The 22,318-nt window shown below is 35.0% G+C and overlaps 1 protein-coding gene across 1 annotated transcript in view; it reads right to left on the reverse strand.

The window, feature by feature from the left end:
* LOC138702084 (extracellular serine/threonine protein CG31145) overlaps positions 1–21,684 on the reverse strand; it is a 378,856-nt gene extending 357,172 nt beyond the window's left edge. Inside the window, exon 1 of the mRNA XM_069829626.1 lies at positions 21,538–21,684. Within this exon, the coding sequence (XP_069685727.1) occupies positions 21,538–21,655 (118 nt within the window). The 5' untranslated portion in view covers positions 21,656–21,684. The remainder of the gene's footprint in view (positions 1–21,537) is intronic.
* Between the last annotated feature and the right edge of the window lie 634 nt (positions 21,685–22,318).

Below are 22,318 nucleotides of genomic sequence, written 5' to 3' on the forward strand. Positions count from 1 at the left end.
TTGATAGTTGTCAGCCCACTTTGAGGTCTGTGGATATAGAGGGAAAAATTGGATCGGTGTCTGGTAGAGTTCCCGGGTAGCTCAGTTGGTAGAGCGTTGGTACTTTCAACCAAAGTTCCCGGGTTCAATACCTGACCCCGGGACAATTTTTCCCTCGATATTATTCAAATCAACTTTACAGGGAGTTATACCTGAAAGCTTGATTTGTATATATTTCACCTTCAAAGATTCAACTATAATATGACATGGCTAACTTTGTAATTGTCGAGTTATCTTTAGTGCAGATGAACTTGGGGATTACGAAAGAAAGTTTGTAGGAACTGTACACCCCTGCTTAAACCCTCTAGCTGAATGCAATATCACGTATACCTCTCCTTAAAACCGCCATGGTCTATACATTCTACCGCCTTCTTTATACGCTACTGTTTCAGAGTGGTTGTACGCATGGGTATCTATCATGGACTTTCTTGTACAATACTAAATTCAGCTCATATATATTACAAAATACCCATACAGTGTGAAATACCACCCCGGTGTGTCCCTATATCTAGGGCTGAAGTTCTTACATGTTATTTTCTGGTACGCTGACTACAGGCAATTATTCACAAAGTTCACTGCACCCCCCTCCACAACCCCCTTGTCCTACACCCCCCTCTAAGCAAGCCTGAACCACGAATAAGCCAGTCTTAGGATGAAGCGGAATTCAGTGCGTTGACTTCAACATAAATTACACCTTTATGCGCGGTATAAAGAGTGCAAGACGTACTGCGAGCAAGAGGGGACCAAGCGCCAGACACAGTTTGTACCAATTACGAACCAAATGTTTAATTTGTCTTGCGGTCAGAAACTAATTAGGAAACCAGCTGCGTTCACACAGAAGCGGTTTTCAAAGCTGGGGAAAATTTCCACTTCGTCTGTAATAATCCATTTTATATGCAGTACTTATGTACAACAGCTGAGTTCCTCTAATGGTATTAAATTAATCTTCTTGGAATTATATCGCAGCGTATTGTTGTGGCACTTTAGGCTTCAGCTTATAGGCTACCCATCATTTCTGAGGTGCCATTGAATATCATGAAGCAAGTCAATAAATATAAAAAAATAACTGGATTATTCATTGCTACAAATGAATGACAACATGGGTAGACTTAACACCTCGGTTTGAGAAGCCAACGTGCTATGATGCGAACGATCATGATTTTAAAATCAAATGTAGGAAACAGAAAACGCATGTAGTTAAATTCTCATTTTTTAAATCCAGATTTTTTCCTCCATTACTGTATCGTGTGCAATAATGAAAATTAGTATGTATAAAACACTGTCCTTCTGCTATACGAAGAAAATATTTTTACGATTTAAAAAAGAAATAATTTACATTTTTTTTTTTTTTTTTTTCAAAATTCAGGTCACTGTGCAGTGATGAAGCGCTTCCCACATAACTAAAAAACTATCCAACATTGTGTGATGAAATTTTTGTGTGTGTGTTTATACATGTCATATCTACAATATGATGCAAAGATCACTTCTCTACCTTTGATAGATTGTCTGATAAAAAAGAAATTCATTATAAAAATGGTCAAATATCAGTACTTTCTTCTAACAAGAAATAAAAAAAAAGATTATTTATTGAGGAATGTAGTTGAAAGAGCATGATATCGTAAACATCAGTTTCAGCAATATAATAAATGAAAGAGAATGTCATAAAATTAACAAGTTCATGAGTTATGAGGGAAACGAATCATCACTGCACACTGAACTGCAAACTTTTTTAATTTTGAAAAAAAAATATATATATATATATTTTTTTTTTTTAATCGTAGAAGTATTTTTTCATATAGCAGAAGGACAGTGTTTTACACAGACCAATTTTCATTATTGTACAAGAGACAGAAATGGAGGAAAAAATTGTTGATTATTTCCAAACATTTTACTGCTTTAAGCTGTACCTAACCCCTTAAAGATATTTTAAAATACTATAAAAATACGTTACATTTCAAAGGAGGCAACCTTATGAATTCTAAATGAGGCAGTAGAGCAAGTGGACAGCTTCAAATACTTGGGGTGTACTATAAGCAGTAACATGAGCTGCTGCCAGGAAGTCAAAAGGAGGACAGCAATGGCAAAGGAAGCTTTTAAAAGAAAAAGGAGCATCTTCTGCGGACCTCTGGAAAAAGAACTAAGAAAGATACTAGTGAAGTGCTTTGTATAGAGTGCGGTATTATATGGGGCAGAAACATGAACATTACGACGAAGTGAAGAGAAGCGACTAGAAGCATTTGAAATGTGGATATGGAGAAGAATGGAAACTGTGAAGAGGACAGAGAGAATAAGAAAAGAAGCTGTGTTGGAAAGAGTGGGTGAAGAAAGAATGATGCTGAAACTGATCAGAAAGAGGAAAAGGAATTGGTTGCGTCACTGGCTGAGAAGAAACTGCCTACTGAAGGATGCACTGGAAGGAGTGGTGAACGGGAGAAGAGTTCGGGGCAGAAGAAGATATCAGATGATAGACGACATTAAGATATATGGATCATATGTGGAGACAAAGAGGAAGGCAGAAAATAGAAAAGACTGGAAAATGCTGGGTTTGCAGTGAAAGACCTATCATTGGGTAGAAAACAATGAATGAATTGCAAATGAAAAAATCCATCTGTACACAATCGGATAGAAGGAGAAATGTCATGTCGAAGAAATTTCTTTAGTAAAACTGATGATGGAAATCCTATTTTGTTTTATTTATTTTTTATTTTTTTGTTTTTTACAACATTGCAATTCTCTTTGCGCCTACTATAGGCCTAATAATCAAATTATACTCTGTTAGATATTGGATAGTAATCCTTTCCAGTTTATATTAGGCCTACATCTGAAAGTTGTGTTGAAAGTATGAATTTTGTGTCTGGAGGGAAACGAAACTCCTTGTAGCACCGGATGTAAGAATTTCGTTCTTATGAAACCTCTGATCCCCTTATTATCCTCTTGAGTGCCTCGAGAGCGCTGGATTGAAAGCAGCAGGTTGCAAAAAAATACCAGGTTACAATTAATTCATTCTTGAAACCAGCTATAATATCTTAACAGCGTTCTCAAGGACCTATATTCGAGAAAGAGAATAGAACTCATTGAGAAGTTCCCTTGTTACGTGCTTCGGGCACAAGATTCTCGACCCAGTGTTCGAAATTGTGGAAAGAGACCCTTCATAACGATACTGTGTTACACACCTTTAAGCACATCTAAGGCGTTCTCCTCGAAATATTATGACTTAAGTTATAAAATACAGAATATTTCAAACTTTGACTCTTGTGGCTGTCAGAATTACTGTTCCCTTTCTGCGAATTCTGAGAAACTTAAGAGGAATCTGCAGTAGGGTAAATGCTGGTAAAACTGTGATACGAGTAATATTGTGATTTCATTTTGAGAATTTATTACAATTTTACTGAGCGAGAAGAAGATCGTTTTTTGCGTCAACGTATTAAGGGAATGTTCATGGACAAGTTTCTGCACAAAACCGGTCCTTCTCTCGCTCAGTAAATTTATAATAAATTCTCAAAAAGAACTATCACAATATTACCCGTATCACAATATTACCAACCTTTACCCTATATGAAAACTCATCACTGTCTCTGATCTAACAATCTTCGGAAGTTGAATTGAATAATTAATTACTTCTCTCAAATAACACGGTTAATAATATATGTCCAACTAAAATCAAAATATTCTAAAATTTTGATTCAGTCTTAAAGAATAATGCTTCCTCGTAGCTAATTCAGCAGGTGGATTTCTTTTACTTTCCATCCCTGATGATGAACCCGAAACGTTGGATGATTATGTATGCGTAAATCTACGCGGGAACACAAAAATTTCGCACCGCGATTAATAAAGTGAAAATCTTAAATTATACTGATACATCTCTCTGCGACACTTTTTAGAATTTTCTGTTATACAAGAATAGGTCTGAAGAGAGACATAAGGAGAAAAATGGTGATACAATGAGAAGAAGGGGAATACAAGGAGGAGAAGGGGAATTGAGTGGAAAGAAGGGTAATTCAACAAGAAAAAGAAGAAGAAGGGAAATTCGAGGAGAAGAAGGGGAATATAAGGAGAAGAAGGGAAATTCAAGGAGAAGAAGGAGAATTCGAAGAAAAATTCAAAGGCGGAGGAGGGGAATTCAAAGAGAAGAAGTGGAATTCAAACGAGAATTCAAGGAGATTGAGGGGGAATTGAAGGGGAAAAAGGGGAATTGAAGGAGAAGAAGGGAAATTCAAGGAGAAGGGAGGGGAATTCAAAGAGAAGAAGAAGAAAAATTCAAAGGATAATTCAAGGAGATTGAGGGGAACTGAAGGAGAAGAAGGCAAATTCAAGGGGAAGGGAGGGGAATTCAAAGAGAAAAAGAAGGGGAATTCAAAGAAAAATTCAAAGGAGAATTCAAGGAGATTGAGGGGAATTGAAGGAGAAGAAGGGAAATTCAAGGAGAAGGGAGGGGAATTCAAAGAGAAGGGAGGAGAATTCAAAGAGAAGAAGAAGGGGAATTCAAAGAGAAGAAGAAGGGGAATTCAAAGGAAAATTCAAAGGAGAATTCAAGGAGATTGAGGGGAATTTAAAGAGAAAAAGGGAAATTGCAGGAGAAGAAGGGAAATTCAAGGAGAAGGGAGGGGAATTCAAAGAGAGGAAGAAGGTAAATTCAAAGGAGAATTCGAGGAGATTGAGGGGAACTGAAGGAGAAGAAGGCAAATTCAAGGGGAAGGGAGGGGAATTCAAAGAGAACAAGAAGGGGAATTCAAAGGAAAATTCAAAGGAGAATTCAAGGAGATTGAGGGGAATTGAAGGAGAAGAAGGGAAATTCAAGGAGAAATGAGGGGAAATCAAAGAGAAGAAGGAGAATGCAGTAAGAACAAGGAGAATACAAGGAGTACAGGGGAAATGCAAGGAGAACAAAAAGAATACAAGGAGAACAAAGAGATTGGAAGGAAACAAGGAGAATATAAGAAGAACAAGGAGAATTCAAATGAGAAGAAGAGAAAATACATGGAGAACAGGATGAAGACAAGGAGAACAAGTGGAATACAAAGAGAAGAAGGAGAATACAAGGAGAACCTGGGGAATTCAAATAACAAAAAGGATAATACAGTAAGAACATGCAACGATTATGTGGGCAATCCAAAGCGAACAAAGCGAAAACAGGGGAGACACAAGGAGAACAAAAAGAATACAAGGGGGAAAAGAAGAATGGAAAGGAACAAGGAGAATACACGAAGAACAAGGAGAATTCAAATGAGAACAAGGGGCAATACATGGAGAACAGGGCGAAGACAAGGAGAACAAGGGGAAGAGAAAGAGAACAAGGAGAATACACGGAAAATATGGGGAATTCAAATAACAACAAGGAGAATACAGCAAGAACAAGGGGAATACAGTAAGAACAAGGGGAATGCAAGGAATATGTGGGAAATACAAGGCGAAAACAAGGGGAACAAGGTGAAGAGGGTGAAGACAAGGAGCGCAAGGAGAATACAAGGAGAACAAGGGGAATTAAATTGAGGACAAGAGAAAGAGGTCGAAGAGAAGGAGGAAAAAAGGGAGTACAAGGGAAATATAATGAATAAGGGCGAATACAAGAAGAACAAGGTGAGGATATGGAGTACAAAGGGAATACAGGTAAAACCAAGGGAATAAAATATTACATGATGTATACATGAATTACAAAGAGGCGATAAAGCAAGCGAGAGAGAGAGAGGGGGAGAGAGAGAGGATGAATTTTTATGTAACCATAAATTCTCTGCACTTGATGTAAGGCTTCAGGATGAATATACGACGACACTGTGAATAGATCACCTTGGACAACACTGCTAAACTCTAATGAAATCTCACTGAAGACTGCACAACACAGCTGGCTTACTCCGATAAAATCTCACAACTGACCGCAGACGGGAAGATCTCCGCGCTTTCAATTAATGCATACCTGCACAATCAGCGCTCAACGAGCGCGCGCGCTCCTTTCGAAACACTCGCCGAAACGGAGAGGAAAATACGTCACAATGACATAGACTTGCTATAGGTAGAGGAGAGGGAAATTACCACTCGACTATCTAGTGGAGTGCAGTATGTATTCTCAGTAACTGTTTCACGTTGCTTACCTACTGCTACAATACAGTATGGAGGAATCTAAAAGACGGAACATAACATTTAACATTTAACGATTTACAACTCGAACTTATTGATCTTCAATGTGACCTAAGGGCTAAAGATCGTTTGAATAATACTACTAGCCTGGTTGAGACTGAACATTAGCAATAATATCCACGACTACACAGGCTGGCATTGAAAATGATTGCTATGTTTGGCTCAACATTTATATTTGTGAGCAACTGTTTTCTATAATCAACTTTAATAAAGGCAGACATCGAACATCTGTAACTGATGTTTCATTACGATCAGTAGGCTACTGTTCCTTTCAGCTGCCAACAGCATAAGACCTAGTTTTGATGTACTGATAAATAAAAATATAACAAAATGATATTGTACATTTAAGTAGCTATAGAATTTCTATTATTTCTGTAAAATGAATATTTATTTATTAATTAATAATAGTTCAAGATAGTTTTGCAAACACTGAACGGGAATTCATTTCATAAACACTCGTAATAGTACTTCCTTTTGTGTACATTTTGTACGAGATCACCCCTTCTTCCAGTCCACACTTATACAGGGCGCAGTCCATATCTGCCTCAGCTCGTGAGCTGTGAGCCGGCTCGGAGAGCGCAAACCTTGTGCAGGCCTGATTGAGAGGAATGCCAGCGATTGCATAAGGCTCGGGCCGACAGATCGAGCAATGTTTCAGGACTTTTAAGCTGTCTGCCCTGTATTTGGTGTACCCAAGCAGAAGATGACGTCACTCTGTGAACAGCTCGGAGGGGCTGAAGAAGTTAGATCTGAACAGGATGATGAAAAGCTCAAAATCTCAGACGCTTCTAAACCCTATGTACTGTAAAGAGAAGCACTTCAACGACAGATCCGATAATTCCGCTGTAAGATATGGGAACTTGTAAAAGCAGACAAATTCTTTTCCCTCAGTATAAACTCGAAAGACTAGACCTGAGAACATGCTAAAAAAAGACTCTCAAACGCGTTAGAATATGGCGCACAAGAACGTGAGAATACAAGAATTTTTATGAAAATAAAGTAGATCAAAAGAGAGCGTCTCCTTGAGAAACGCAGCTTGACTTTATTGCACTTCCTTCGGAATAGAATTACTGTTAAATTCGTTCCCTTTTCAATATTAACTCCATCCGGCAATTACTTGGAGTGGAAACACGCCGGGTTAAGATAACGCCGTATCATCTGCCTTTGGAGTAACGTTTCAACATTTATTAGGTTTGTGTGAAACAAAAGACTACGCCACCTGATCATCTGTATAAACAGCATGATGATTAAAATCCTATCTTCTATTTTTTTCTGACTGGTAGTAGGAGCTTCCATGACAACACGGAACAGTTATTTAGAAACTGATACGACTGATAAAATTTCAGTAAAACATATGAAAGCCTGTCTTTTAACAAAGACAGATGAAAAATATCACACTTGATCATCGGTTACAGATTTATGACATTGCAAGAAGCGAAAATGAGGGACAGTTTTGAATAACGTATTGTTTGAAAACCCATAATTTTTTATGATATATAAACATAGAAACATGCTTCTTTAAAAGAAAAGAAAAAAAAAAAGCTTTATTATTACCATAACATTTGTTTTTAGGCCTATGTTTCATTTTGAATCTTGCGTACACCACTTTTAACACTTGAATATAATTAATTGATGAACTAGTGGACTTACTCGTGTTAAATATGTAATATTTGTCCGGCTTACAGCTGTTTCAGTGCTTCACGCACTATTATCAGAGCCTACTAGATCGCGGCGTCATCTCGAAATTGTCTGCCTGTTAGGAGGGTGTGTTTTATTGTTGGAAGGTGTTGAAATGTGGAGTCGAATAGTGTGTTTGTACTGAAATTGATCTGTGTGTTGAGAATTTGATCGGGGTGTGTTTTAGTGTGTTTGTATATTTCGTATTGTTCTAGTGTGTTGAGTTTTTGGTTCTTGGGTTGTGTGTGTAGGATTTCCATGTCCGTATTTATGTTATTGTATGTATGGTTAGCATTGGTTATGTGATCGGCGTATGTAGATGTATTGTGTCCTCTGGTTATAGCTTTAGTGTGTTCTTTGTAGCGTGTTTGGAATGATCTGCCTGTCTGTCCTATGTAGAACTTGTCGCAACTATTACATTTGAGTTTGTATACACCTGTGTGGTCGTATTTATTTGTTTGTGTTTTTTGGGTGTTGAGATGTCATTGTAGTGTGTTTTCTGTTCTGTATGCTATGTTGTATTTCTGTTTTCTGAATGAAGATGCGATCTTGTGTGTGTTTTTGTTTTCGTATGTTAGTGTGATGTATTTCTTGTGTTCTTGTGTTTGTGTTGTTTTGTGTATTTTTGTGTTAAGTTTTTGTTTTGTCTTCCTTATGATGTTGTCTGTTGTGTTTGGATTGTATCCAATTTCTTGTGCTATGTATTTGATCGTGTTCACTTCTTCATTGTAGTGTTGTTGGCTCATGGGTATGTTGAGTAATCTGTGTACCATTGTCCTGAATGCAGCATGTTTGTGTTGTATGGTGTGGTTAGATGTGATGTGTATGTGTGTGGTGGTGGTGGTTGGTTTTCTGTATATTTTTAAGGTGTGTTGTTGTCTAGGAAATTTATGGAGTTGTTGTTTCAGTTCGTATCCTGATAACTAGCCTATAGAAACAACCAACAAAATAAATGAAATCTGAGTGTTAAATTCTGCTACTAAGTATTGAAGCATATCACTGTTTGAACTTAAATTCACTTGATTTTTATGTCTAACGTCACATGATGAATTATGTGTAGGCCTAGTAAATCCATTGAATAACGAAACTGAACTGTAAGATCTGTGTGCGAAGGTATTTTGTGTACATATACGGGGATCTCTAACGAAACAAGGAACAGCTTGTGAGATTGCTAAAGGATGACACAAAACTCATTCTAAAATTTGTTTCTGTCAATGTCTTTACATCGGAAGAACCAGCATGTGAAAATGAATTCACATTTGTTTCGTTTTTCTGTAGTTGTCGCAAATATTCGTATGAGAATAACAGAAAATCTAAGTGTTGAACAGGCAAATTTATATGAAGATCTTCCTTTGTTTTTGTACATAAAAGACACATGTAGAACATAATAGTATTGATTCATGTACAGGCTGTGACAAAATATAACAGTTTTCTTAAATGGCACCTTATATTAAATTTTACATATTTGAAATCTCCTTTCAATTGTACATGCAAATAGAAATTTTACTCAGCATAAATGATGAATATTCTCTTGTAAATGTTATGGTTCCTTGAAATGCTTTGATAACGTAACACAAATGAGAACACATTATCAAAGCATCTGAAAGAACCATAACATTTACACGAGAGTATTAATCATTTATACTGAGTCAAACTTCTATTTGTATGTAACACTAAATGGTAAATTGGTGAATTTCTGATCTACTACCTAGCGTGTTAAAGCACAAGACCAGGGAGGAAATTATGAAACTGTATTATGCACTTAATTTATGAAAACCTTATATGGTACTGATTATCCGACTTTTTCGATTAACCGTTCACTTCATTACCACGGATAATAGAGATTACTTACAAATGGCTTTTAAGAAATCCGGAGGTTCATTGCCGCCCTCACATATGCCCGCCATCGGTCCCTATTCTGTGCAAGATTAATCCACTCTCTATAATCATATCCCACCTCCCTCAATTCCATTTTAATATTATCCTCCCATCTACGTCTCGGCCTTCCCAAAGGTCTTTTACCCTCCAGGTTCTCAATATGTATTTCTGGATTCGCCCATATGTGCTACATCTCCTGCCCATCTCAAACGTCTTGATTTAATGTTCCTAATTACGTTAGGTGAAGAATACAATGCGTGCAGTTCTACGTTGTGTAACTTTCTCTATTCTCCTGTAACTTCATCCCTCTTAGCTCCAAATATTTTCCTAAGAACCTTATTCTCAAATACCCTTAATCTCTGTTCCTCTCTCAAAGTGAGAGTCCAAGTTTCACAACCATACAGAACAACCGGTAATATAACTGTTTCATAAATTCAGATTTTTTGACAACAGACTAGATGACAAAATAACAGGCATTTCCCATATTTATTCTGCGTTTCATTTCCTCCCGAGTGTCATTTATATTTGTTACTGTTGCTCCAAGATATTTGTATTTTTCCACCTCTTCGAAGGATAAATCTCCAATTTTTATGTTTCCATTTCGAAGAATATTCTGGTCACGAGACATAATCATATACTTTGTCTTTTCGGGATTTACTTCTAAATCTATCGCTTTACTTGCTTCAAGTAAAATTTCCGTGTTTTCCCTAATCGTTTGTGAATTTTCTCCTAACATATTCACGTCATCCGCATAGACAAGAAGCTGATGTAACCCGTTCAATTCTATCCTGTTATTCTGAACTTTCCTAATGGCATATTATAGAGGAAAGACGCTTTAGCTTGCAGTGAATAAAGCGTCGTAAAATAACCTACTAAAAAAAGATGTATGCTTCAAACCTGTTCAAGGCCTGATGACCTTAACGCCACAGGAATAAAGAAATGTATTATTATTGTTATTATTATTATTATTATTATTATTATTATTATTATTATTATTTATATCATTATTAGTTCTAAGTGAATTTTTTGTATAATGTCACGTAAACATTGCTTCAGTTCTCCTATACTCAGTTGCCATGAAATTTATCGTTTACATTATTTGTAGGCACCCGGTGTTGAGCATCAAATAGAATCTCATAGTAGATATGCAGGATCCACGAGTGATGTCACAATGAGAGAACAGAGAATGTAATACTGGAAGACGTCTGTTCCACTCGTAACCTGAGCGAAATAGTCGTGTCTCCCCCATTCGTTTATATTATTCGCAATACAGCAGTGCTTTGTTGGTAGGAGCGACGCAGGGGCACAATCGGATCTCCGTATAACCACAGAAGCACCATTACCATTGTGCCGGTATTGAAAGTTGAAGATTTGGACCTACAAGTAGCGTCAAAGTCGAGTAGTGGAGTGTCAGCTGTCTCCCTCGTAAATATTAAATCTAGAACCTGAACGTGTACTACCAGGTGTAAGATATTTCAGTTTTGTATTAGATTTCCTTAGTTGTGTAAGATCAAAAATAGACTGGATATAACTACATAGGGATCGAAATTCAATCCAATTTAATTTGTGAACAGTATATAGGCCTAACACATAAATTCAAGCCTTATTATTTTCCTCCTAAATTGTATCAACAATGCAAAAAATCATAAGCTGATAAATCTGAGCTGTATGGAGGATGTGAAAGTACTTCTCTGCAAAATTTATCAGTAGAGTATTTTTTACTCAGTGATGACTGGAATTATTGTGGAAGGAAGATGATGTTTTTAGACAATTTCTCAAGTCATCTGAACTTAATAGCTTCTTTCGATTTGTCTTTCAGAAGAGTAGAGTACTATATTACACATTTTTTTAAACTTCACACTGTCTGTCTTTAGTATTTCGAACTCTGCACACCTCTTCACCAAATTACATTTCATCTCGTTTCTCTTATCTGTACTCTAGCAACGATATAAATACCAGATCACTTATCTGTCGCAGGCTAGGTATACTCCTTCATAGACCATCCTGTTATAATCTTTATGCTCGACCATGCCGAAATGTAGTAATTATACACCTGGTAGCAGACCTTTAATGCATGTCATTAAAGTACACCTACTCATTAAAGGTCAGGTCTTTCAGCCAATGACGACTCAGGTTACAACTGTTCAGCCAATGACAGGTCAGCTTTCTACCGTTATAAAATCGCAAGTATCGATTATTCTCGGATATGCAATCGAAAGAGAATTAGCGAAAAGTCACGGAGGCTGGAAATCCAATACTGTCGCAGAAGGTTATGTTCTGTTACTATAATAATTAGCGTTAATTGTAAAAATTATTCAAATAAATTCAATTTGTCATCTCGTTTTTCAATGTCTAATTTTATTTCAATGTTATCTCTGTAGGTTCTTATGGCCTAGCAAGGTCAATGTGAACATCTGTTCCTCGGAAATAATCAATACTTTCGCGTCTGCGCACATCTCACAACATACGGGACATTGGTCAAGGTCAGATACAAAGAAAATTAATAATGTCAAGTTAGAAATATGGTCGAGCATAAAAAGTCGTATGAAACTCGCCTATAATGGTAATTAAGAAGCTCGTATGAAAATTATGAAACTGGCTTGCGCTCGTTTCGTAAATATCCATACTCGCTTCTTAATTACCTTCATTATAGGCTCGTTGCATAATGTACTATAAAGAATAGAGTAAAGGATAACCTTCTTAACAATTCGGCTAACTTTTAAATATGGCTTTAAAATTACGTAAACCATGATATTGAGAATTCAGCATTTCTTACATTTACGTATAGAATTTCTCTTACTAAAATATTTGAAGTAGGTACCGTAGTTGATTTAAAATAATATTGCTATCAATTTGTTACTCTACAGTCTTCATTTTTACATCTTTAATTTATTCTGTATCTTGTATTTCCAGTTCTGTTTATATATATTTTTTCATTTTGAATTTATATTTATATTTTATTTTATCAGTCTTCATCTCATTTTTCATGTCTTTTTTTATTTTCTATGTTACAAGCAACCATTTGTATTGTGTATTGTAATTTGGGCTTGTCCCTGTCGTAGGCAAATAAATAGATAAATAAATGAATATGTAAATAAATAAATACATAAGTATGTAAATACGTAACAAATATGTAAGTATATAAATTAATAGATAAAAATGAATAGGTAATTATGTAAGTAAATAAGTAAATGAATAAATGAGTGACTAAATAAATAAGAAAATATGTAAGTAAATACGTAAGAAAATACATTAGAAGATAAATACATTGGGAAATAAGTAAATAAATAAATTAAGAAGTGAATAAATAAATAAATAAATAAAAAATAAATATGTAAGTAAATAAGAAAATATGCGAATATATAAGTAAATACATAAGCAAATAAATAAGTAAATAAATATATAAATGAATAAATAAGTAAATGCAAAAAAAAATAAGTAAATAAAGAAATAAGAGAATATGTAAGAAAGTAAATAAGTAAGTAAGTAAGGAAATAAGTAAATAAATAACTAAATAAGTAATTAAGAAAATGAGTAAACAAATAAATTAATAAATAAGTAAATATGTAAGTAAATAAGAAAATAAGTGAATGTATAAGAAAATAAGTAAATGAATAAGCGAATACCGAAGGCAATAAGTAAATAAAAATGTCGATGAATAAATAAGTTAATGAGTAAGTAAATAAGTAACTGCATAAGGAAAGAAATAAACAAGAAAATAAGTCAATGTATAAGTAAATACATAAGGAAATATATAAGTAAATAAGTGAATCAATGAATAAATAAGTAAGAATGGAAGTAAATGAGTAAATGCATAAGAAAATAAGTAAATAAGGGAATAATAAATAAATACATGAATGGAAACGTAAATAAATACGAAAATAAATAACATATTAATAAGAAAAATATAAAATTAACGTTTTTTCCATTTTCTATTCCCTAATTTAAAAAAGTTCGGAGAAAACCGGGAGTAAGTCTGAAGCTTAATTACAGTTATTTTAATTTTAGGAAAAATTATACTCTCGATCAAAATTTAACCACCATTGTACTTCAACTAATTATTGTCGGGGTGATTACTGAAAAATATTATTGTCCAATTTTTCTCCTTTCCAATCATCTTTCATCATATGATGACGCAGAATATCTGCACGGAAATATCATATGTACTTCGGTATATCGTAATAATATATAATATATTATTGTCGTTCTTGAACTTCGCAAATTATTAGTCATTAATTTCTCTTAAGAACGTACCTGGAAATGTCACGTAACGTAGTTTCCTCGTGCTGTGCCGTGAAACGTGTTATGCAAGTAAAATCACTAATCTTACTTATTCCAACATATTTCACTTCGAAATTTGAAGATCTCTCGAGAATGCGGTCTTCTGCTAATTTCAACATGTTGGCGATGTTGTTTTGGGCACTCTGTGTGTTGACATGTTTTATATTATTAAACACGCTCCGATAATTGCATGGAAAACTCTTTTTAATGACAATTATGACCACATCTTCATTACGGTAACTAGGTTAACATTATTACACATAATTTAATATAACTAGTGTTAATAATTATTTCGCCAGTACTGGCATTGATTGGCTGCAGTCAGTTTTTTAGTAGCCTACTGCATCGCAGTGAAATATGTTACAACTACCCGAATTCAGGAGCTGAGGGTCACAAAATGCGAGCTGACAAATATCGGGTTCAATCAATCTTAGAAACATCAAGGAGTGAATCGCGAGACAAAAATATAGGTACACAAATGGTACTCGTAAAACGGACAAATTAAAAATGCTATCAGTATGCACATAAAAATTCTTAGACATTACGAAATTGATCATTCATTTATTTATTTATTTATTTATTTATTTATTTATTTATTTATTTATTTATTTATTTATTTATTTATTTATTTATTTAACCTGGTAGAGATAAGGCCATCAGGCCTTCTCTTCCCCTCTACCAGGGGATTACAACTACAATATTAAGAATACAATTACTATTATAATTGCAATTAATGTTAAATTTACAATAAATACAATAAAAATCAAAGTACTAAAAGATTAACTGATTAATAAAAGCTAGACAGTTTATTATAAAAGTTAAGAAGAGAGAAACATTTTTTTTTCATTTAGGAGCCTATTATGAACAGATGGTTTAAAGGAAGAGGATACTGCAATTTCACTAAAATTCACATTCTTTTTCAAAAACATTTTTGTCGCTTAAAACAATTTTTTTACTATAGAGGATAACAGCTCTCAAAACAGCTGAAAGTTAGAATTTATAAAACAGTTATATTACCGATTGTTCTGTATGGTTGTGAAACTTGGACTTTCACTTTGAGAGAAGAACAGAGTTTAAGGGTGTTTGAGAATAAGGTGCTTAGGAAAATATTTGGGGCTAAGAGGGATGAAGTTACATGAGAATGGAGAAAGTTACACAACACAGAACTGCACGCATTGTATTCTTCACCTGACGTAATTAGGAACATTAAATCCAGACGTTTGAGATGGGCAGGGCATGTAGCACGTAAAGGTGAATCCAGAAATACATATAGAGTGTTAGTTGGGAGGCCGGAGGGGAAAAGAATTTTTGGGAACCCGAGACATAGATGGGAGGATAATATTAAAATGTATTTGAGGGAGGTGGGATATGATGATAGAGACTGGATTAATCTAGCACAGGACAGGGAGCGATGGCGGGCTTATGTGAGGGCGGCAATGAACCTCCGGGTTCCTTAAAAGCCGTAAGTAAGTAATAGAATAAATTACAAATAAAATTTAAACCCTAAGTCAATGCTATGACATTTAATGATGCCATTTTTAAAACTCTGTTAACCTACTTTATTTTTGAATCTCGTTTCTTTCAAATTTACAGTATTCTCAATCTGATTTCGTTTGTTTGTTTTATATAATTTCATTCTTCAATAGTATGGCAGCCCTATCTCCAATAGTTTTCCGTTTTATTCACTAGATAGCAGAAGATAGTATCATTCCTTTAGTTGTTTTGGTCAGATAATAATCGACACCTAAGAATGAAAACCTCGTATGTCTAATTTTCTAAATTTTACAGGAGAGCAAAACATCGACATTCAAGGTTTTCACATTTAAATAGATGGCTCGTAAGTCGGAAATTCTATATGATTTCGACATACAAGGTTTTCACATTCAAATAGATGGTTCGTAAGTCGGATTTTCTATAATGACTAGAGATACGCGCTTTTCATTTTAAAATTAAAGCATAAAGTAATACGTGGTTTTCAATTTTTCTCTTTTTTCATGAAAAAATTTAAAAATGAAAATTTTGTAATTGTAGACCATAAGAGCACGGGCTTTCCTATAAATTTGAGTGAAAATAGCATTTTCGAAAAAAAGTCGACTTACGAGGTTTTCATTCTTATGCTTGAAAATTGTTTTGATCTAAAATATAGAAATGTGGTTGTTACATCTTGACGGAAATAGTTATTGTAGTGTCTGAAACACTTAGCATGCAAATAGTGTGCATTATATAGGTTGCAGTTAGTGTAGGTTTATGTTTTTAGTGCATTTGTATAATAGTTAGTCACAAATCATGGGCAGGATTAGCAAATAGAAGGCTAGGCTTGTAAGTAATATGAAAACTGTGAGAAACTGCTCAAAAAATGAGTCAAAAAATGTAAGAAAGGTAGTAAATATAGTCCACAACAATCATTGCCTGGTCCTTCAAGTGAGAGTTTATATCAAGTGACTCTGTAGATGTGTTTTTCTGTAAATTGCTTTCTTGACTACAGTGTTCAACGTAAATTGATATAACTCTGAAACTATAAACAATAGGAAGCTCAAATTTTGTACAGATCTTAAACAGACTATTTAAAAAGATTTGGCTTCATTATAATATTGATGTTTAAATTCAATATGAAAATAATTAATAATGTACAAAAGAGTGGACTCGGAAACTGAAATTCGCGATATTCTAAAATCATTTACAATGTTTCTATAAAGCATATTAAAAATCAAGTGAACCCATTTTGTGGTAAATCTTGTGAATCTAATAGTAAAAAAAAAACTTTTGAAACAATATCTAAAAACAACTGAGTTATATAAATGTTTGTAAATAGTTGCAAAATGGGAGCCAAGTGCCAAATTTGGGCTCCCTTTTCCTTTTTTAAAAAGCTAACACTCAAATTTAGATTTTATATATTGTACAGTTGTTCAGTACACAAAACATTGTAAGTTTCAAGGAGAAAAGGAATTTGAAATTTTCAGTATCGTCTTCCCTTAAATCTAAATAAAACAAATAGACTGGCCAGGGAGGTAATTTATTAAACAAGGCAATGGCAATAGTTTTAAGCCATTCTTTGGATCTATAGAAACTGGCATTTGACACTCAAAGAGAATAATCATGGAGTTCATAACTACTTAAATAATTGAACAAGTTATTTTTACTGAAATTAAGCAATGAAATATGTATACATTTATTACAGTAAGTATGCATTTACTAATACACGAATGTTTGCGATGAATTTCAAAGTGAGATCCACAGATAGTACGAAAATATATATATATATATATATATATATATATATATATATATATAATTGAACTGGTAATGGAAATTACGGGAAAACGGCTGAACAGATTTTAATAAATGACCCCTCATTTTGAAGCTTAGAACCCGACGTTTTTCAGAAAAATAGTAACTTTCAGTGAAGCGTTAGTTTTCCTACATAATTTTCATATTTTCCAAAATCCATCTGTCGTCAGTTTTGAGAACTAATTGCATCATTTTAGAATAAAACAAAACACACACTAGCCTACAATAAACAACAGGCTATTACATGAAGGCCATCACCTGCAAGATTGCTGATATATTTAGAGCTCAAATTCAATAGGTTATTAAAAATTTTAAGACTTACTAAAAATAATTTACAGGTCTGATTCTGCGGTGTGTAATTTTATGAGTACAGCTGTATATTGGATATCAAAATCTACAAAACTTGAGATGGTTTTATGACATTATTATCATTAGAAATTAAATATTATTATAATTATTAATGCCATGATGCGACTATTTTTCATTAATTATACATATTAATGCTATATTAATGATATGAAAGTGAAACTTTTGGGGTTATATAAGTGGATGTAGAGAATATATGAAATTAGATCTTCATTTGTATAATTTACTGAATGGCGGCTATATAGTATAGGCTATAACTACAAAACTTACGTAAGATAATAATATTATTAAAAATGAAATAATTTTACAGTTATTAATCAAGTGGGGTTGGGTCTTTTTCATATACTTAATGGCGGTGTGGTGTACATACTTATATGCGTGGTTCTCTTCAGTATTGGCTCGAGAGAGCGCAAAAATTACAGTTCCTAAGGAAAAACCAAAATTGTATTACTTACTGATAAAATAAGAGACCTAGAAAATTTAGTAGTCTCTCGATTATTTCAGCAAGATCTCTTAACAGAATAAAATGATTTTACCCTCTACATTTCAAGCTCTCCATGCAGCAGCTATACCAAGATGCTATGTTTACTGTTCGAAAGCATAGCAAACCTGGCATTTTTTAACTTTCGCGTACAATTCACAATGACCTGAATTAGCTATTATTTAGTCCCCACATGAAAAACCCACTGATCGTCCTGACATTGTTACTTGCGTTTTCGTGTTTAAACTCAAAACCTGAAGGTGGATAGGTTCAAGAAAAAGTATTTGGCATAAAAAGAACATTCAGAGCAGTATGTTTCATTATTATGGAAGAAAATAACTTTCAAAATCTCTGGTACTCTTTATTGAAAATTTTTATTTGAACGTCTAATTTACTTAGTTTGCAGGATTTACTGCAAAAGCTACTAGTAGAATATAATATATCGTTCTATTGCAACCAATATACTGGTTGTGTAGTAAGTAACTGATCACTCGAGAAATTGACTAATTTTTACGATTTTTCGCTGTATTGTACAGTCTTAAAAAGTTTTGTCGCACACATAATTTACAAGTCCCAGAAAGAAGGCAGTGCGCATGATCAGACATACAACGAAACAAAACTAATTTTATTACCACAACTAGTCCTCGTGTCAACCAGGTCGCTCGTCCTCTGATCATGCGCACTGCATCCTTTCTGGGACTTAAAATGTATCTGTGCGACAAAACGTTTTTCTAAGACTGTACATTTCTACTAGCAAGAATCCGTTCCGGTGCCGTATACTCGATTTGGTCACGCGTTTGCCCGCCGAAAGTCTTCACTTTTCTTTGTAGAGATGAGTGAAAATATAATTATTTATCTCCATTTCTTAAGCGGTTTGTATTATGTCTATTTTAAGTCACAAATATAGCTGACATATTTTTAATTTTTATTGTTTAATGGTGAAGGTCATCTAACTTCACAATATAGGCTTTCCATACGTAGGCCTAGTTTTAACATCATATCCTACTTGCTATCAATATGTCATAATTGCGAATAAATCAACACATCGGCCTATTACGTGTTTTCGAAATAGTGTCATAGTGTTTGTATTGTGTATTTTTGTTACTCGATTATTTCACGACGCTGTATCAACTACTGCGTTATTTAGCGTCGATGGAATTAGTGAAAGTTATATGGTGTTTGGCGAGATGAGGCCGAGGATTCGTCATAATCACCTGACATTTATCTTACGGTTGGAGAAAACCTCGGAAAAGACCCAACCTGGTAATCAAACCCAAGCGCGAATCAATACAAGTCCCAGCGCAACTCTGGATCAGGCAAACGCGGTACCGCCTGAGCTACGCCGGTGACTGCGAATTACGTTAATACTTACTTACAAAAGGGCTTTTATACAACCCGGAGGTTCCTTACCGCCCTCACATAAGCCCGTCATCGGTCCCTATCCTGAGAAAATTTAATCCAGTCCCCACTATCATATCCCACCTACCTCAAAACTATTTTAATATCATCCTCCCACCTATGTCTCGATTTTTTTCCATCAGGTCTTCCAGCTAACACTCTATATGCATTTCTAGATTCACCCATACGTGCTACATGCCCTGCCCATCTCTAACGTCTGAATGTTCCTAATTATGTCAAGTAAATAATACAATGCATGCAGTTCTGCGTTGTGTAATTTTCTCCATTCTCCTATAACTTCATCCCTCTTAGCCCCAAAATATATTTTCCTAAGCATCTTATTCTCATACACCCTTAACTTATTCCTCTCTCAAAGTGAGAGTTCAAGTTTCACAGCCATACAGAACAACCGGTAATATAACTGTTTTATAAATTCTAACTTTCAGTTTTTTTGAGAGCATACTGGATGACAAAAGCTTCTCAACCGAATAATAACAGGCATTTCCCACATTTATTCTGCGTTTAACTTCCTTCAGAGTGTCATTTGTATTTGTTACTGTTGCTCCAAAGTATTTGAATTTTTTAACCTCTTCAAAGGATAAATTTCCAATTTTTATATTTCCATTTCGTACAATATTCTGGTCACGATAAATAATCATGTAGGCGTACTTTGTTTTTTCGGGATATATTTCCAAACCTGTCTCTTTACTTGCGTCAAGTAAAATTCCAGTTTTTTCCATAATAGTTTGTGGATTTTCTCGTAATATATTCCGCATAAACAAGCAGCTGATGTAACCCGTTCAACTCCAAACCCTCTCTGTTATCCAGGACTTTCCTAATGGCATACTGTAGAGCAGCGGTGGCGAAAATGTAATCGTGCGCCGAGCCACTGTGTAACGTGCAACGTGCATAGCACCTATGGAGGGAGGCGGACACCCGAAGGGGAAGTAAAGCAACTGTCTGACTTATTAACTCATTTTCATTTTCCTTACGTCAAGCACTTAAATATAATTTTATACAGTACAAGGCTACAAACTAATGTTTAGTACGTGTAACGAAGAAAGAAATGAATAATAAAACATAGGACACATTATCACAACCTAAAATTAACTGTCTTCAGAATGTCTCTGCGACAAAGTTTCAAAATCAGGAATTATGTCACTTACTGCCAGTCGTAGTTGATCACGAAGGTATTTGTCTGTCAGTCGTGATCTAAATTTGGTTTTTACTATTTTACTTGTTGAAAATAATTTTTCACAAACGTACGTTGTAGCGAACATGGCTTCAACAGAGCAAGCGAAAGAACGAAGCTTAGGATATTTATGTTTTGGCAAAGATTTGAAAGTTCAACATTTGTCAAGTCCTTACATCTAGCTTTCATTTGACATCACATAGTAAATCAGTGAGTTCAAATTGAAGAGCTAACCGCATTATTCGTACATATGCTGAAAAAGGGTCGACGTACAGAAATGATGATGATGATGATGATGATGGTGATGATGATGGTGATGGTGATGATAACAATAACACTTAACCTTTCAATGTTTCATCAGTAACATGCAGTATAATGCCGTTTTATCTTATACAACCGTTTTCCTCGTAATACTTGTGAACAAATCATACATTTAATATTCTCATCATAATGACAGAAAAAAATGCGTCCTCTCATCCTACTTGGAACTTTCGTACATGGTTTCGAGAGAGACATATGCCACTCGCAGGTCAGAGACAAATACAAATGAAACGGAGTTTGACTCCAGTGAGTGAGAGGGTGGGGGTTTGCGGAGGTTAGAAGGAAGCGAAATGCACAGTTATCACTGCGAGCCACAATGTCTCGCGAGTCACGTTCTCGCCACGGCTGCTCTAGACCAAAATTAAAAAGTAAAGGTGATAGTGTATCTCCTTGCTTTAGCCCGCAGTGAATTGGAAAGTTATTATGTTAATATGCAAATGAAATAGACGCGGTCATGAAAGTACGGCCGGACAGTAGTACTCACTGATGTGGACGATGCGCTCGGTCGCCATGTCCTGCAGCAGCTGGTTGACCAGCTCGTCGTCCTTGCCGTACAGCTCGTACTGCGATATCCGCATCTGGAACTTCTCCAGGTGGCTCATGTTCTTCCTGCAGAGCAAATGAAAGCACTTCAGTAGAACAAAACACACACTACAAGTGATACCACAAAGTGCTACAGAGTTGAGTTACGTTACACTATGGCCAGATATTTAATGTAACTAGAGATGCCCGAAGGGTTTCAACTTTAACTCCCACTGCCAGGTTCAAAGCCTGGCGAGTCCAAAATGAAATTACGCGGTAGGTCTAGTAGAGTCAAAGAAATAGTAAATAATAATAATAATAATAATAATAATAATAATAATAATAATAATAATACTTACTGGCTTTTAAGGAACCCGGAGGTTCATTGCCGCCCTCACATAAGCCCGCCATCGGCCCCTATCCTGAGCAAGATTAATCCATTCTCTATCATCATATCCCATCTCCCTCAAATCCATTTTAATATTATCTTCCCATCTACGTCTCGGGCTCCCCAAAGGTCTTTTCCCCTCTGGCCTCCCAACTAACACTCTATACGCATTTATGGATTCGCCCATACGTGCTACATGCCCTGCCCATCTCAAACGTCTGGATTTAATGTTCCTAATTATGTCAGGTGAAGGATACAAAGCGTGCAGTTCTGGTTGTATACCTTTCTCCATTCTCATGTAACTTCATCCCTCTTAGCCCCAAATATTTTCCTAAGAACCTTATTCTCAAAGTAA

Source organism: Periplaneta americana, chromosome 6 (genome assembly GCF_040183065.1).
Source record: "Periplaneta americana isolate PAMFEO1 chromosome 6, P.americana_PAMFEO1_priV1, whole genome shotgun sequence".
In the NCBI taxonomy this organism is placed as follows: domain Eukaryota; kingdom Metazoa; phylum Arthropoda; class Insecta; order Blattodea; family Blattidae; genus Periplaneta; species Periplaneta americana.